The following is a 15,388-nucleotide window of genomic DNA, read 5'->3' as shown; positions in this document are numbered from 1 at the left end:
GCAGCAGGTCTCGGTCTCACCTGGCTCTGTTGCTTGGCTGAGTCCCTTCTCTCTTTGGGCCTCAGTACCCTCATCTGTCAACTAGAGGGCTGGAATGAGGCAGGGCTGGGAGACTCTGAGTCCATCTGCCTCCGGGGCCTCCCCTGGTCCCAGGCTGTGGAACTTCACCTTGGATTGACCTTGCTTCCCTCCCGCCCCGCCCCCACCTCTGGCAGTCCCTGGCAGGAAGTCCTGCTGATTAGAGCCCTAATCACCGGCTGAGACTCCCAGAAATGGCAGAGCTGGTTGAGCAGAGAGGGGCTGGGCCAGGAAGAGGGGCTGAGCTGGGGTGCTGGACTGAGCCTGGAGCCCTGGATGCCTGTCTGTGAATGTGGATGGCGTAGATGGGCAGTCCTGGGGTGGACTCTTTGATTCAGAGGCAGTGCCCAGGCACCCGCTGTGGAGGCTGGGGGTGGTAGGAATCCAGCTGGATCCGCAGGGCCTTATGACTATTTGTGTTAACAGCCTTTTAGGGCATCTGTCCTATGCCAGGCAAGGTGCCAGGTATGGGGCTGGAAAGGCCAGGGAGACATGGTCTAGTGGGAGACAGTGGTTCTGCAAAATGCATTGGGAATGTCAAGTGGGAAGCAGAAGCAGTTTGCTTGAGCTGGTGGAGTGGAGAAGACTTCAGGGAAGTGCCATTTTAGATGGGATTTGAAGGCTGAGAAGGAGTTTTGTGGAGGGTGTGGGGCGGGGGGAGGAACCAAGATAACTTCTTCAGGTGCAGGAGACATGTGAGGATGGATAAAATGATGACTATGGCTTGGGTTAGAGCCTTTAAGTTTGGGTTTGTCTTCCAGCTCTGCTGCTTACTACCTGTGTGACATTGAACCTTAGTATCTTTATCTGTTAAGTGGGATAGTTGTCCAACTTTGTGTGCTCCAGGGGAGTTGGAACGAGATACAGTTTGCAAAGTGCTCAGCGCGGTGCCTGACACAGTAAATGTGACACAAAGGGTGGCTTTGGGAAGAGCCTGAAAGTGTTGCTGGGGGACCTCGGGTGGGAGAGTAAAGGGGGGGAGCAGCAGGGGGATTTAACATAGAAGAAATGATGGGACGGTGACTTAGGAAGGAGGCTGAGCAGGGGAGGCCTGGGGACAGGCCACCAGCCAGGACCTGGGTCCCTAAGTTCGGGGTCGGATTCCTCAGCTCCAGGGCTGTGAAGTCCTCTTCAGGCTGCTGCATACTCTTGGGCTTCCTTCCCTGTGTGCATCCTCCCCTTTTGGATCCGAGGCTACACAGGCTCTGAGACCCCCTTCCCAGGAGCCTTTTCAGCTGAGAGCCCTCCTAGACAAAGCTTCCTATTCAAAGCAGCAGGCAGGAGTGAGGGTAGACTGCAGGCAGCTTCTATTTCTAAGGCACCAAAAGGCTTGTCTTCAGGACCTCTTTTACCATCTGGCCTGGCGCAAGTAGGCACACTTCTGGTTGAATGAATGAATCCACAGGACAATCCCCTAGTCAGGGTGGAGAGCCTATTGCTTGTAGGCAGTGAGAGGTGCTTGGCCTATTAGTGACCTCGGTGAGTGTGGGGGCAGGGGCTGCCTGTCTAGAGCCAGAAGGAATGTTGAGTGTCTCTCAGGCCAGGTGCCAGCATGTCACAGGTGCTTGGTGACTGTCTGTTGATGAGGGAGTGGAAATTTCAGGGGCTCTCACTTTGTCCAGCAAGGGCTTACCATGAGGCAGTGTGGCAGTGTCAAGATCAAAGACTCTTGGCTGTGTTGATGCATGCCTGTAATTTCAGCTACTTGGGAAATGGAGACAGAGGATTGTGGTCTGCGGCCAGCCTGTATAAAAGTTAGTAAGACTCCATCTCAAAGACCAAGTCAGGTATGGTAGTGTAAGTCTATAATCTTAATTATTCGGGAGGTGGAGGTAGAAGGATCTTGGTTGGAGGCAGGTCAGGGCAAAAGCATGAGACTCTATCTGAAAAAACATGCTAAAAGGACAAAGATTGGGGGTGTGCCTCAAGTGGTAGAGCACTTGCCTAGCAATCTCAAGGCCCTAAGTTCAATCTTCAGTATTGGGAAGTGGGGGTGGGGATAAAGATCACAGTCTTACTCTCTGGGTTTGAATCCTCACCCCACCTCTGGCAGGCTGTGTGACTGTAGAAAGTTTACTCAACTGGCCAGTACTCCCCTTTAGTCATTTGTAAGCATGGGAAATGAGAGTTGGTCCCCATTCAGCCATGTGTCCCCCCCCAGTGGCTATCTGTGTAATCTTTGGCTACTGTTACTGCTTTATTGTCATTACTGTTGTGGTGCAGGGGGAGAGAACAGGGATGAGTACAGTTGCCTGCAGGGGAATGGTAGAGTCAAGAGATGGATGAGCCTCATCCTGACGCTTAGAAGGAACTCCAGTGGCCCCCGCCACCGCACATGTGCCTGTTCTGCTGTGGCCCTCTGAGCAACACTGGCTGAACTGAGTGTGGGAGCAGAGGCGCGGCCAGGCCTGGATTCCAGACTGGAGCTCTGGGAGAGCAGGGGGAGCCTGGGTGAGGATGGGGGGCGAGGGAGGAGAGGTGAGCAGGAGGAGACCAGGACTCTTGCAAGTCCCCAGCTGGGACCCCAGGAATTCCAATCCTCATTTTGTGCCAAAGGGTCTGGTCTGTTAGCTCCAAGGCCTTCCGAGATCCTGTGGTCCATCTTCCTGTCTCCTGTGTCTGCTCCTGGGAGCCTGAGCCCCTACCCTGTTAGGAAGCTTTTCTTCCCAGTAATGGCTGTCTGGCCACAGCTCCTTCTTCTTGTCCTCCTCAGAACTCCCAACCCTAGTGTGAGGAGCAAGAGCCACTCTGCAGTAGGAGAGAGGGCCGATTTGGGGAGTCTGCTCCCACTTGAGGCAGGAGGAGGCAGGGGTATCACATGGTCCCCCTTCTTCTCTGTGCAACTTTGAGCAAATAAATTACCCTTTCTGGGCTGCAGTGTTCTCATTTGTGGAATGAGAGGCTGGAGTTAGGAGAGTTCTTAATTTCCAGCAGTGCCGAAATTTTGCAAGCCCATGGATCTTTCTGGACAAAGGCTTCTGCTCTTGGGGCTTTTCAAAGAGCTGTCCAGTGTGGAAGTGGGGGCTCTGAGGGTCTTCAGACATTTGCTGGAATGCCGGCTGAGAAGGCAGCAAGCTCCCTTCCAGCTATGGGATTGGGACTTCCTTTATCCAGTGATGGTTCCTACAGACAGTTGTTTCTTGGAACAAAGTAGAGAGGGCAACAGCTGTCAAGGGCGGGGGGCCCAGAACCTCATTTATCTCAGTGACTCAGGCGAGGATGTAGACAGGAGCTGTCCTAGCCAAGTGAGCGAGGGAGGGACTGAGCAGGCCTCCTGGCTCCTTGTTGGTCACCCTCAGGGAACGGAGTGGAGGAAGTGATGCACGGGGGTGGGGGGGGGTGGGGGGGTTGGGGGGGTGGGGGGGCGTGCAGAGACAAAGTGAGTAACAATTGTGAGTAATGGCTTGGTCTCTCTGGGGGCCAGGTGGCTCTTCCACTGCGTAGAGCCGTCTGGGGCTCCGGAAATGCTCCTCAGAGGCCCAGCCACTGAATCATGGCAGCCTAAATTCCTTGGTTCCTGTTGTCCTTAGAAGGTGGGGGTCCTGGTCTGTTGGGGCCTTTGGCCCCTTTTCCTTTCTGCGTCCCTCTCATTAGCCCCTCCCACCATCTGTGCCATCACACAGTGCTCTGTCTTATCTTCTAAGCATCCAGGTGACGACTTGCCTTGCCTCAAAGGATATAAAATTCACAGGCTGGTTGTCCTGAGTTTGAGTTTTGTTCAATCACTGCTAGCTGTGTGACCTTGGTCCACTCACTTCTCCTAGCTGAGTTTGGGTGGCTTCACGTGGAAAAGGGGGCATTGCTTGTACCTAGTGTTGGAAGGATTAAGTGGGATAAAATGTCTAAGATGTACGTACTTGAATGTGTTCAAATACTGTGCTTGTCCTGGAAGCCCTAAGCCCTGTGGCACCCCTCCTTACCTCTCCATCCCGAAAATTGCTGCTTTCCATGCTTCTATCCTGTCAATTACAGGCTGTTTCCCCCCATCAGCTCCGTGGTGTTTCTGCACCTGACCCTGGTTTCTGACGCCTCTTTCTTGGCTCACCTCCCACCCCCGCCCCAGTGCCTTATCCCTCTTCACCTGTGCTTCCAGGACTGGCAGGACTCAGTATGGGCCTGCAAGTTCCAGGGGGAATTTGCTGCTTGCCCAGGCTGCAGTGGAGGATCAGGCTGCAGTGGAGGCCCAGGCTGCAGCGGAGGCCCAGGCTGCAGTGGAGGCCCAGGCTGCAGTGGAGGTCCAGGCTGCAGTGGAGGCCCAGGCTGCAGTGGAGGCCCTGCTTTGGTGGGCACTTTGAAAGGAATCCAGCAATCTGGGTGTGCTTCAGGGGTTCAGGGGATGCTCTTGTGCCCAGCCCCTGCTGGCTTCTGCTCCACGCCCTGCCCCCTCGCGTGTGCATCTGTTCCTTTCCCCCTCTGGCTTCCTGAAGTCAGCTGTGCTCAGGGCCATGCAGGCTTCTCCTGCAGTGGGGGTGCTGGTGGGGCTGGTGTCTTCCCATCTGGGCTGCTCTGCTGGGGGTGGGGCTGGAGTGACTTTGCATCTGGCAGAGTGGTGGGGCGTGTGTGCCTCAGGGTGTTGTGGCTGCCATGTGTCTGGGTCACAGCACCTCTATCTGATTCTCTACTGCCCATTTCGAATCTGCCTGTGCTTTCTGAGCCAGAGACAGCCAGCTCTTCCACTGCCGCTTCCTTCCCCGCCTACTCTCCAGACCTGGCTTCAGATGCGTGCATCCCTGAGGTCCTCCCAGGAACAAGGAAACATAGCAGGGGGTGGGGTGGGGTGGATATGCGTCAGATGGAGCCAAACAATGCTGGTGACAACCAGGCCTCCTCTGGCCTTTGGTGCTGGCCTTGCTTCAAGTCTCAGCTGCTGGCTAATTGGGAGTGAGAGGGGCTTCAGATGGACTTAAAGGAGCAACATGGATCTGGGCTGCCCTGGCCTCAGGACCTCCTGCTTCCTGGGGCTCCGGGTGCTGCCTCGTCCCTCAGAGCAGATGGAGTTCCAGAACACCAGCCTTTGACGTGTGCTAATCATGCGGAACAATTACACTAACTCCTGCCACTGCCATCTGTGGGCCAGGAGTTTTCTACATGAGCGAGTTTTCAGATAACTGAAGCTTACGCCATAAAGAGCCAAAAGCACAGAAGAAAAGGTGGCTGCTTTTTGATGGGAATCGCTGGCACCGTATGTAGTATTCTAAACTCCCTTTGACTCAAGGTAGATGGGATCTTAAAAATCCCCTCCCTCCTTGCCTTCTGTTCTTCTTAGCTTCTCTTCTGTGAAATGGTGAGACTGGAACTGACCTGCAGGGTCGAGGTGAGGGTGGAAGGAAATGAGGTGCATGTAATGCCTAGAACTGGTCCTGGCACCCAGTAGACCTGGCACAGTTCACTGCAGAAGTGCAGAGGTGCAATGACTATCTCCTGGCTATAGCAGCATGTCTGTCTTCTACACATATTTTTGCCTGTTTGGTCTCAGTCAGCTATTTTATTTCATTATTTTTTGCGGTGCTGAGGACCAAACCCAGGGTCTCACACATGCCAGGCCAGCACTGTGTCACTGAGCTACACCCCCAGCCCTGATCTCAGTCGTCTCTTATTAAATACTCTAGCCTCTCTGCAAAGTGAGTCTCCTTACTCCCATCTTGCAGATGAGAAAACCAAGACTGAGGGAGGTTTTAAGGTCCCTATAGCCAGTTTGTGGCAGAGCTGGTTTCTGAGTCCAGGTCTGGCTTCCAGTACAACCAGTCTCTTGCCCATTAGTGGGAAACTCACGGCCTCTTGGTGTGTTCAGTAATTTGGGAACGTGGATCTGCACACAGAGGTCTTACAGAACTGACCTGCTGCCTTACACCAGATTTCAGTTTGGTGCTAAACTGCCTGGAAACAGGTGATGTGACAAAATGACCCTGTAGAGTTCAGAGAACATGAAGCCATAGGTAGTCGTTAGGGATATGAAATTTTCCCCTGATTAATTAGTGGTCGGGGTTGCTTTTCACTCTGGTCCTTTTGGCAAACTGTAAATTCTTAGAGAGAGAACTTAGGCAGACATTGGAAAGGACTTCCTGAGTGTCAGCCCCCTAAGTTTAGGGAGCCTAAGGAATCAACAAAAACTTAAGACATTTCCTCACCTGAGACGTTTCTTTTTTACATTTTAATGTTGCTGAAATTGGAGAGTACACTGTTGATTGACTCTCTCTCAGAAGCTGTCAACCTGTTGGTGGTGCCCATAGGATCAACGGCATCTTTGGAGTTAGGAAACAGAGGTGAGAACACTTGCAGTTTTTAAGGAGCCTGCAGGTGTAGGAGGGAGAGAAGTCTGCAAGCTGTTGTCCTAGCTGTCAAGTGGCCTGGTTTAAGAAGGCCCCGTCTGGGCCTGTGTGGGCCTGTGTGGGTCTGTGTGTAGCTCCAGCCCAGAATTCTTTTCTGGGCCTGACTTGGCTCCCCTCCACCCTGCCACCAGCTCCTTTCCCCAGCTCTAACTTGTCCCAGGGTTGCTGGCGCGATCCTCCGTAGTTCCTGAGACCTTTGGCTCTGTGGGTTTTCCCATTGCTCTTAGATTTTTTTCCCATGCAACCTTCCTGCCTTACTGTTCTAGCACAGCTTGGGGTCAAAGACTTTGGCCCCTTAAAGTTCTCATCTAGGGACAGAAATCCTCACTGGGGAGGAAGGGGGTGGAATAGGCAGCCTCCCTGTGGGTGTCATTTCAGGGAAAAACAGATGAACTCCAATTCTAGCGGAAGAACAGCCTCTTTGTAACTCCGTTATGGCAGCGCCTGGCAGTTTTATACTTCTGTTTACATTGCTTGTCTTCTCCCTGGGCCAACAAGTTTCCATCTTGGGCAGAGGCCGTTCTCCTTCATCTCTGACTTCTCTGTTGGGAGCAGGGCACTGAGGGGCTCAGTTAGTGCAGCTGAGTGACCACATGGTCCTGTTTCCCTGTCACCTCCTCTGGCTCTGGTTCCCACAAATCTTGGCCATAGACCGCAGCTCTTCCCTGACCACCTTCTTCTAGGAACTTCCTAGAAGCTGCTCTCCGTGCCTTGGACCATGTCACATAGCCCCTGCTTTGGAGCAAATGGCCTGGCCAGAGAAGGGGTGGGGTTTTTCCTGCTCTGTAGTCTCAGAGGCAGCTTGAAGGCCACATTCCAAACTGCCCACTCACCCCCTCCACTCTGAACATAGGCCTGGCTCCCCTGAGTCACCCGCTGGTCTCTTGATCATGCCCAACTGCCCAGCATGCCACCATCTTCTTTTGTCTGCTTAGAGAATCCTCATCACCTCTGTCTTCTGTCCTTGCTCAGAGCCTCATCTCATTCCAGTGCAGTCACCTCTTCCAGGCTGGAGTCCTGGACTCCAGCTTCTCCTCTCACCCATGTACTCTCATTGACTCTGGAGGTCTCAGGCCACTCAGGGGCTCTGAACATTGCCTCAGGCTGGCCCTGCAGGTCACGAGTGGCTCCTTAGCTCTGTTTTCCATGTGTGCCCTGGGCCTCGCCAACTGCTCTCCTTTCTGTGCTCCCCTGTCCTACCCACCACAGAGGCTACACCCTCCAGGAAAAGCTCCATGGCCCCATTGGTCTTGTGGTCCTGGCAGTCCCAAGGCCTTGTGCTCTGCCAGAGCGGAACTCTGGATCCATTTCCATTCTTTACTTGTTGAGTGACCTTAGGTTGAGGATGTGACTTCTTGGTGCCTCATTTCCTCATCTGTAAAATGGGCCAATAACCTCTACCCTGGAGTGTACAGTATAAAACGAGAGCAGACCTGAAAGAAGACTGAGTGCTTTGAGGAGGAGAGGTGGGAAATGGACCAGGGAGGAGATCCAGCCAGGTCCTGAAGGGCCGTGACAGCCATATTAGGGCATTTGGACTTTGTCCCATGGAGCAGGAGCTGGGCGAGGCCTTCAAGCAGAGGAGTGACATGGCCGGGTGTGCATTTTAGAAATCACTCTTTCTCTATCTGCTGCCAAGTGGAGAAAGGATGAGAAACACAGACTGAGGGTGGGGAGACCTGTGGGAGGGGGCTGTTGCCATTGTCTCTGATTGTAGGCACTGTGGTGGTGGCTTGAGATATGTTTAGGAAGAGGAATTGTCCAGGCATTGGTAGGAGTGATGGAAAAGTGGACTCAAGGTTCTTTGAGTGGCCTGGCAGGTATTAATGCCAGTTGGAGATCTAAGAGGTGGGCAAGTGTGGGCAGGCCCCTGAAGCTGGATGCATCTCAGTGTCAAGCCCTGGGCCCAGGCCTGCCTTCTGGCTGTGGCCCCACCTGTCCCTCCTGCATCTCCTGGCCACTGCCACCCTCTCATGCCCCCAGGCTAGCTTTCTTGAGTGTACAGTAGGCGCACAGATTTCAGATCTTGCGTCTTCTGCTCACCAGTGTCTGCTCACAAGTCCTGCCTAACATGTAACTTGTCTCCTCTCCCAGCTTCACTGATTTTGACTATGGGTGAGTGTGACCCCTGTTAGCTCCTTGAGTTTCAGCGTGGCTTCCCCAGGAGGCCACCTTCAGAGCTGCTCAGTGACCAGCAGCAGAGCCTCCAGAGTGGAGCGGTCTGGGTGTCATCACGTGCCATCTTCCAGACTATCCCCAAAGGGGACTGACAAGCTTGGTTTGCTAGTTCCAACCACTTGCCCCTGTGCTGTTCTAGGACCTGACCAAGGGCTGCCCTGAACGCCACATTCCACAGGGTCCTGTAGGGCTGGACACACTCTGCTGTCCCCTTTCTCATCTAGTTGGGGTACTTGCTGGATGGCCCTCGTGTCAGGCTTGGGAGCTGTTCCATGTGGGTGCGAGGAGAGGCCAGTGAGGTGCCTCCCTGCCTGGAGAGGAACTTCTGCACCATAGAGCCCATCTCAGAGCCTTGCTGGTCCTAGAGGTAGCCATGGCTCCAGGCAGCCAGGGAGTGGGGCTGAGAGGAGGCTCCTGAGCCAGAGAAGGAGCTGGGGAGAAGCAGAGGCTGCTGGGGCTTTGGAGGCAGGTTGGTTGGTGGTCCACAGGGAATGTACTCCAGGAGGATTTGAGCATCCTGGGGGGGCAGTGTCCTCAGTTGGTGCTCTGGGATCCCCCATGTCCTGTCTACCACAGGTTCCCAGTCCCAGCCTGTGCTGGGTTACAGAAAGGGCAGGCCCCATCCATGTCATCACTGGCCTGCTGGCTGGGGTGGAGGCGTTCAAGGCTGGGACATGGCCTCCTGGCTCAAAGCGTCCCTGGAAATAGGCCCCTTCTTTCCTCCCGGAACTCAATGCGCTTCCCGTCCTGGTTCTAGCAGAACTCTATATAAGGGAAGGAAACAGCCTGCAGCAGGGAGCCTTGAGAGGCTGGAGCAAGCCCTGGACAGGGCAGACTCCCAGTGGAGTCTCCCAGCAAGGCCACCTCCTTCCAGGATCCCCTCCTGTCCAGGTCCCAGGCTCAGCCTGGGAGCCCAATATCTCTGAGCTCTGCTGGGGTCCTAAAAGTAGTCCTGGTCTTGTCTTCATGCCACCCCTACAGTCTTGGCACTTTTGAGCCCCTCAGCTGTTGAGCACCCTGAGGTCCAGAAGGATGCCTCCTCTTACCTGGCTTTCAGGACCACAGCTGAGCCCTTGGGCTGGGCCTCAAAGCCTGCCCTTGCCTGGCTCCCAGGACTGGGGGGACCTTCTTGATAGAGCAGACTCATGTTGGGGCCACTGAGCTGCTGGACTAAATGCAGATGAGAGCTGTCCACAGATGAGGGGTCTTCTGGCTGCTTCCTCAGTCATGGATATAGAGTCTGGACCTTCCTGAGGTCATAGTCTGGATTAGTGTTGACTCCTCTGGTATCACCTCAGTGACCAGGATTGAAGCTGGATGCTTCCTGGCCACAGGTTCCTAGGGCAGGGCAGGTGGAACAATGGGTGTGGTAGATCCTCTGAGGGTGGTGAGAGGTGCTCTCCCACACTTTGGGTGGAAAAAGAGGCTGGGATAGAGGATCTAGGTTAATACGTGTCTTCTTGGTGTGGAGGTGAGGGCCTCTAGGTTTCAGGGTGCAAAATAGCCCCTTGTCTTTGGGCTTCAGGGTTCCTCTTCTCTCCCTTTATCCTTCCCCTTATTGCTATTAGTTTTGTTACTGTACATCCTGTGCTTGCTTTCAGCTTCCTATCATTTACCTCCCTGACCTTTACTTCAGGAACTCTCCACTTAGTGCACAGCTTCAACCTGGTCCCTCTCCTACTCAAGTGCCTTCAGTGGCTCCCTAGTGCCAGCAGCCAACAGTCTTTATTTCTTTGCTGGACATTCACAGTTGCCCATGGTCAAACCTGGAAAATGAATGTGGTCAGTTTTCTTCCCTTCTATCCTGCCTTCAGTGCCCCTCTTCCTTCCCTTAACCTTTCCTGTGTCCCAGCCAAAGGAGACATCTAGTGGTTCTTTTGACATGGCACTCATTCCCACTTCCATGACTTGTTCATGTTTTATTTCTACCCCAAATACCCTTCCCCCTTTTTAAAACCGTACCCATTTCCTGAGGGAGCATCAAGCTGGGAGTCAGAACTGACTTCTTGGTGGAAATGACCCCTGTGCTCCCTTCCTGTGAGGGGGACTCACAGGGGAGTGGGTGACATGCAGCAAGAGAATGAAAACAGTGCCCTCTCCATGTCTGGCTCATGGGCCCCTGCTCAGGGAGCCTGCCCAGAATGCTCACGTTCTCTCTCAGCCCTTTAGCTCTGCGCCTCTGCCTTTATGCATGCCCCATCCAGCCATGGGGACCGGCGCAGGTGGGAAAGGGAGGTGTATGGGTCAGGCAGGCCCAGGCAACATTCCTGGGTCTGGGATAGCTGTGTCTTCTCGGAGCTGGCAGGTTTGTGGAGGGGCTGTCTGAGCCCCTGTGGAGGGGGGTATGAGGAGTGAGGGATGAGAGCGTGAGGGTTTAGAACAGAGCTGTAGGCAGCAACCCTAGCAGCCACCAGGGCTTCTGCCACCTGACTTTAGCTACCAGCTGTTTGTCTTTGGGCAAGCTGCTTAACTTCTCTGAGCAGTTTCAAAAACTTGTCTGGAAGCTTAAGTAATATACTTAAAGCACCAGCTCCATGACACACAGGTTCTCTGTAAATCCCAGTGTCTTTCCCTTTCATGTCCCTTTGGTGTCATTGAGGTGGGCGCCTGGAGTTGTGGGAGCCAGGAGGAGTCAAGACCCTGTCTCCAAAGACAATTGCATTCTGATGTGCCGGGGGTTAGGACTTTAACAGATGATTTGGGGGGACACAATTCAGTCCATAACATGAAATGAAATCAACCAAACACACAAAAAGACAAGCACTGTGTGACTCCTCTGTATGATAATGTTAGTCGGGGAGCAACCAAATGTCCTGTTTGCCCAGGTGACTTCTAGGATCTCATGGGTAAGGGGAAGCAATTCCACAGCAGCCAGCACCGCTCGGCGGCCTCCTTCCCAGGTCAGCTCTGATGCTATCTGCCTGGAGACAGTGTCAGGTCTCGTAGGCCGGGGGCTCTGTCCCCTCAGATGGCAGCCACAAGCCACAGGCTGTGCTTCTGCCCAACCGGCTGTAAGTGGATTGGATTCCATTAATTTGTCTAGTGGCTCACAGAACTCGGGGAAACACGCTTACTGGTTTATTATGGAGGATGAAGATAAGAAACACACAGGGTGAGGTATGACCCTCTCCAGATATGCCATCGTTCAGGTCCCTCCACGTGACCGACTGTCTGGAAGTTCTCCGAATCTGTCCTTGGGGGGGTTTCATGAGACTTCATTGCACAGGCATGATTGCTAATAAGCTTGGTGGGGAAATGCAGCCATCTCTTCAGGTTCTTCTTGGTGTCTCTGGGCAGCCTGCCTTCCTCTGGGGTGTGGGGCAGGACCCTCTGGAACCAGGAAAGTCTTACGACCTGCTGTGGGATAATACAGGTTGGAGAATTTCTTACAGCCAACTCCAGGACCGTGAGCTGTGGGAAGATGAGTGTCTTTGAGAGAGAGTCGCTGTTGCTTTGGTAGTCTGTCTTGCAAAGGGAGTTTTGAGCTAGGAACTATGAATGAAAACCTAAAAACACATATCATAACATCACCGTGAGGTACCTAGGGAGGTAGACGGAGTAGAGCAGAGGTTATTAGGGCTGTGGGAGGGAAATGGGGAATAATTGTTTAAGGGGTGTGGTGCTTGGGATGATGAGAACGTTCTGGAAATGGATAGTGGCTGTGGTTGTATACCATTGTGAAAGGAACTAATACCACTTAGAAATGGTTAAAACGGTAACTTTATATGATATACATTTTGTCACAATAAACAAATGCGACTAGAAAAGGAGGGAAAAGTCCAAGACAGCTCTTCCACTGAGGCTTGGATGAAATGTGGGGCCTGTGGACTGATGAGGTACTGGTTTGCGGGGGTCGGGGGGGGACAAAGCTGTCCTGTCTGGTCCCATGGGCTAGGGGTCATGGGCGTGGGGAGTCCTCTCAGGGCCAGGCCAGGGAGTTTTTATGTGACCAAGACTGAGTCCTTGGGTCTTACTTGGGACACTGGAGTCAAGAGAGTCCCCCAGCTGGGACACAGGTCTTGCCACTTTTGGGCAGTGAGGTGACATGGGCAGTGCTGGGCAGGTGTCTGGGTTTTTCTTGCTCTGCAAAGAACAGTACAGGAAAGCCACAGAGCTGGATTTCCCCTCTTCCCAGTAATGGACCTGCGTCATGCCCTCTTGGAGCCTCAGTTTCTTCAGCTGTGAGATGGGAGCAACATGGCCGGTCTGCAATGAGCCTGGAGAGTCTCAGAGAAGTCAGCATAGCACAGGATTAGCCCATGTGCCTGGCACATAGCGGTTATTCAAGAAATGGAGTGTTGTTTTTACCACAAGTGGCTGCAGGCACTCCCTTCCTCAGGCCTTGAGTCACTTTCATTCTTTCACCAGTTGTACACTGTGCACCTGCTGTGTGCTGGCTCTGGGTAGGGGTGTGTGTGATGATAAGAGGTGCCTCCTGCCCTTGTGACACTCTGCTTGCAGAGGGAAAGAGTTCATAGACAGTGAAGCACACATGTACTTATAAATTGCAGTTAGGTTTGTGAAGGAAGAGATGGGATGCAGGAGAGAGAAGGCGTGTGTGATACTTAAGGAAAGGGAGGGCCCCCGGGGTGATGGCATTTAAGCTGAAGACAGATGAAGAAGGACCGAAGGACCGTCATGCAGACGGCTGGAGTGAGAGCATTCCAGCAGAGGGACCAGCGGATGCAAAGGCCCTGAGGACGAATAGAGCCAGGTGTTTAAAGGACTAAGAGGAAAGTCCACGGTTGGTATGTGACTTTGGGTCCTAGACAGTAGGGACAGGAAGGGAATGTGGAGATGAAGACAGGCCATATCATGCAGGGAGCTCTCCGCCTTCATGGATCTACTACATGCTGTCTCCCCCTTCACAATACGGACCAGGCTCAGGGCCTGGGTGGGGTGTCTGTGGGTATGTGTGTGTCACCTCTTCTCTCTATGCAGTCAGTGTAAGAACACAGCCTGTGGGGAGCACCAGGAGGCTTTTAGACCTCCTCCTCCTGGCACCTCCCTGGGGGTGTCTGCTTTGTGCCCAGGGACCTGTGAAGATAAGATGCTAGAGGTGCAGGCATGGATCCTGCTCTGGGCCTGTGGACACCCTCACCTCCCAGCTGCATCCTGGAGTCAGACTGTTCCACTGTGGTGGGGCTCTGACTGTGAGCCTTTTGGTGCTCAGTTTCTCCATCTGTGAAATGGAAAGGATGGTATCAAGTGAGTCTGAGTGTTGAGTAGTGAGGAACTTGGCACATGCTGGTGCTGAGTAAGTGAGGAGCTTAGGACAGTGCTGGGTGCTGAGTAGTGAGGAGTTCAGGACAGTGCTGGGTGCTGAGTAAGTGAGGAGCTCAGCACAGTACTGGGTGCTGAGTAAGTGAGGAACTCAGCCTTGGTGATTCTGAGCTCAGGGCTGGGTGCTGAGTAAGGGAGGAACTCAGCACAGGGCAGGGTACTGGGTGTGAGGAACTTGGCCCTAGTGAGTCTGAGCTCAGGGCTGGGTATGCACACTGCACCCTCGTAAGCAGCCTGTGACTGTTGTCCTCATCCTTGGCATGTGTGTCTTCAGGGGCATGGTGGCAAGAGCATGTCTCTGGAGCAGATAGCTGGATTTGTGTCCTGCCCTTTGTTGGTCAACTTATCACTCTCCCTTTGCCTCAGTGTCCTTGTCTGCCAAATGGGACTGTTCAGGATTGTCGTGAGTGTGAAATGAATTCAGTTAACTGAAGAGCACAGTCATTTCTCTGCAGAGCATGTGTGACAGGAGTCTGTGCCATGGTATTGTTCTTCTGAATTCTAGAGCAGGAATGTGGACCAGACGGCCCTCTCAGGTCCGAGTCCAAAGGCCCTTTGAGTCATGACAGGGGAATCAGGCCTGTCAGCTCTGGAGGTGAACAGAATGTAGGCCTGGCCCCAAGAGCCCCTGCAGGTACCCCCGGACTGCCCCTCTGCAGAAGGAGCTTCCTAGGCTGGGTCCCCAGGGGCAAATGGGGGAGCAGTCACTCCAATGCCAGGCACGTGGGGCCATCAGACACAGGCCACGAGTGCAGGGCCCTGGTGCTCTCTGGCACATTTCGGGCTCCTGAGAGGTGGCCAGGGGCCAGGGTGCCGGAGGGAAGGAGAGAGAACCTTTTAAGGAAACATTTCTCTGCTTTAGAAAAAAAGAGAATGAGTGAGACAAGAAACACTGAAACACACAACAGTCAGTGGGCTGCCAGCCCCAGGCCAGAATGCAGCTGGGGGTGGAGGGTGGGGCGGCCTGTGGGGGCAGCTGGCCCTTGCCAGGGGTGACCATTCCCACTCAGGTCCAGATTCTTCGGCGGTGCCTTTGCTCTGGAAGCCCACCACGTGCAGCAGCGGGGCCTTGTGGGCTCTGGGAGGCCTAGGTAGCGTGTGTTCCTGCCTCTCCATCTTCCACACAGGTCCCAGCAGCCTGGTTCCCAGTCCAAGACAGCCAGGCTATCTTGTGGTGATAGAATGAGTCTGGGGAGGCAACCTGGTGGCCTGGCCCACAATTTGAAGCCTCATGGCCTCCACAGAGTGGTTTAGGGCTGAGCCTGACACAAACAACAGTGTCCCCTTATTTTGTGGGCAGGCAGGCAGGCAGGAGCCACAATTAGTTCTAGGGACCTTCTCTTCCTTCCCTGTCTCCTTCCATCCCATCCCTGGGCCCTGTCCCCACAGACACCTCTTCTAAAATAATCATTCATAGCTCAGTGCTTACATGTTGGGATCCCTGACTTCTAGCAGCAACTCCTTGTGTTTCCCCATTCTCCTGTACATGGAGCACAAGAGACAAGGTCCTTTCAAGATTC

The 15,388-nt window shown here is 53.7% G+C and overlaps 1 protein-coding gene and 1 non-coding gene across 11 annotated transcripts in view; one reads left to right on the top strand and one right to left on the bottom strand.

The window, feature by feature from the left end:
- The window catches only part of Tns1 (tensin 1), a 212,877-nt gene that overhangs the window by 88,186 nt on the left and 109,303 nt on the right, over positions 1 to 15,388 (top strand). Inside the window, exon 1 of one of the 10 annotated variants that reach the window (XM_074071689.1) lies at positions 4,621 to 5,260. The exons of the other annotated variants lie outside the window; for them this stretch is intronic. Coding sequence (XP_073927790.1) covers positions 5,243 to 5,260 — 18 coding nt within the window. The 5' untranslated portion in view covers positions 4,621 to 5,242. Of the gene's footprint in view, positions 1 to 4,620; positions 5,261 to 15,388 lie in introns of those variants that run through there. 10 annotated transcript variants of the gene reach the window in all.
- On the bottom strand, positions 13,437 to 13,566 carry LOC141422960 (small nucleolar RNA SNORA51). Its single transcript, XR_012447649.1, has one exon. It is a non-coding gene; the product is annotated as a small nucleolar RNA SNORA51 (small nucleolar RNA).

The sequence above is a fragment of the Castor canadensis genome, chromosome 4 (assembly GCF_047511655.1).
Source record: "Castor canadensis chromosome 4, mCasCan1.hap1v2, whole genome shotgun sequence".
Classification (NCBI taxonomy): domain Eukaryota; kingdom Metazoa; phylum Chordata; class Mammalia; order Rodentia; family Castoridae; genus Castor; species Castor canadensis.
The sequence above is the reverse complement of the archived record's forward strand: the minus strand, read 5'-3'. Positions and strand labels throughout refer to the sequence as shown.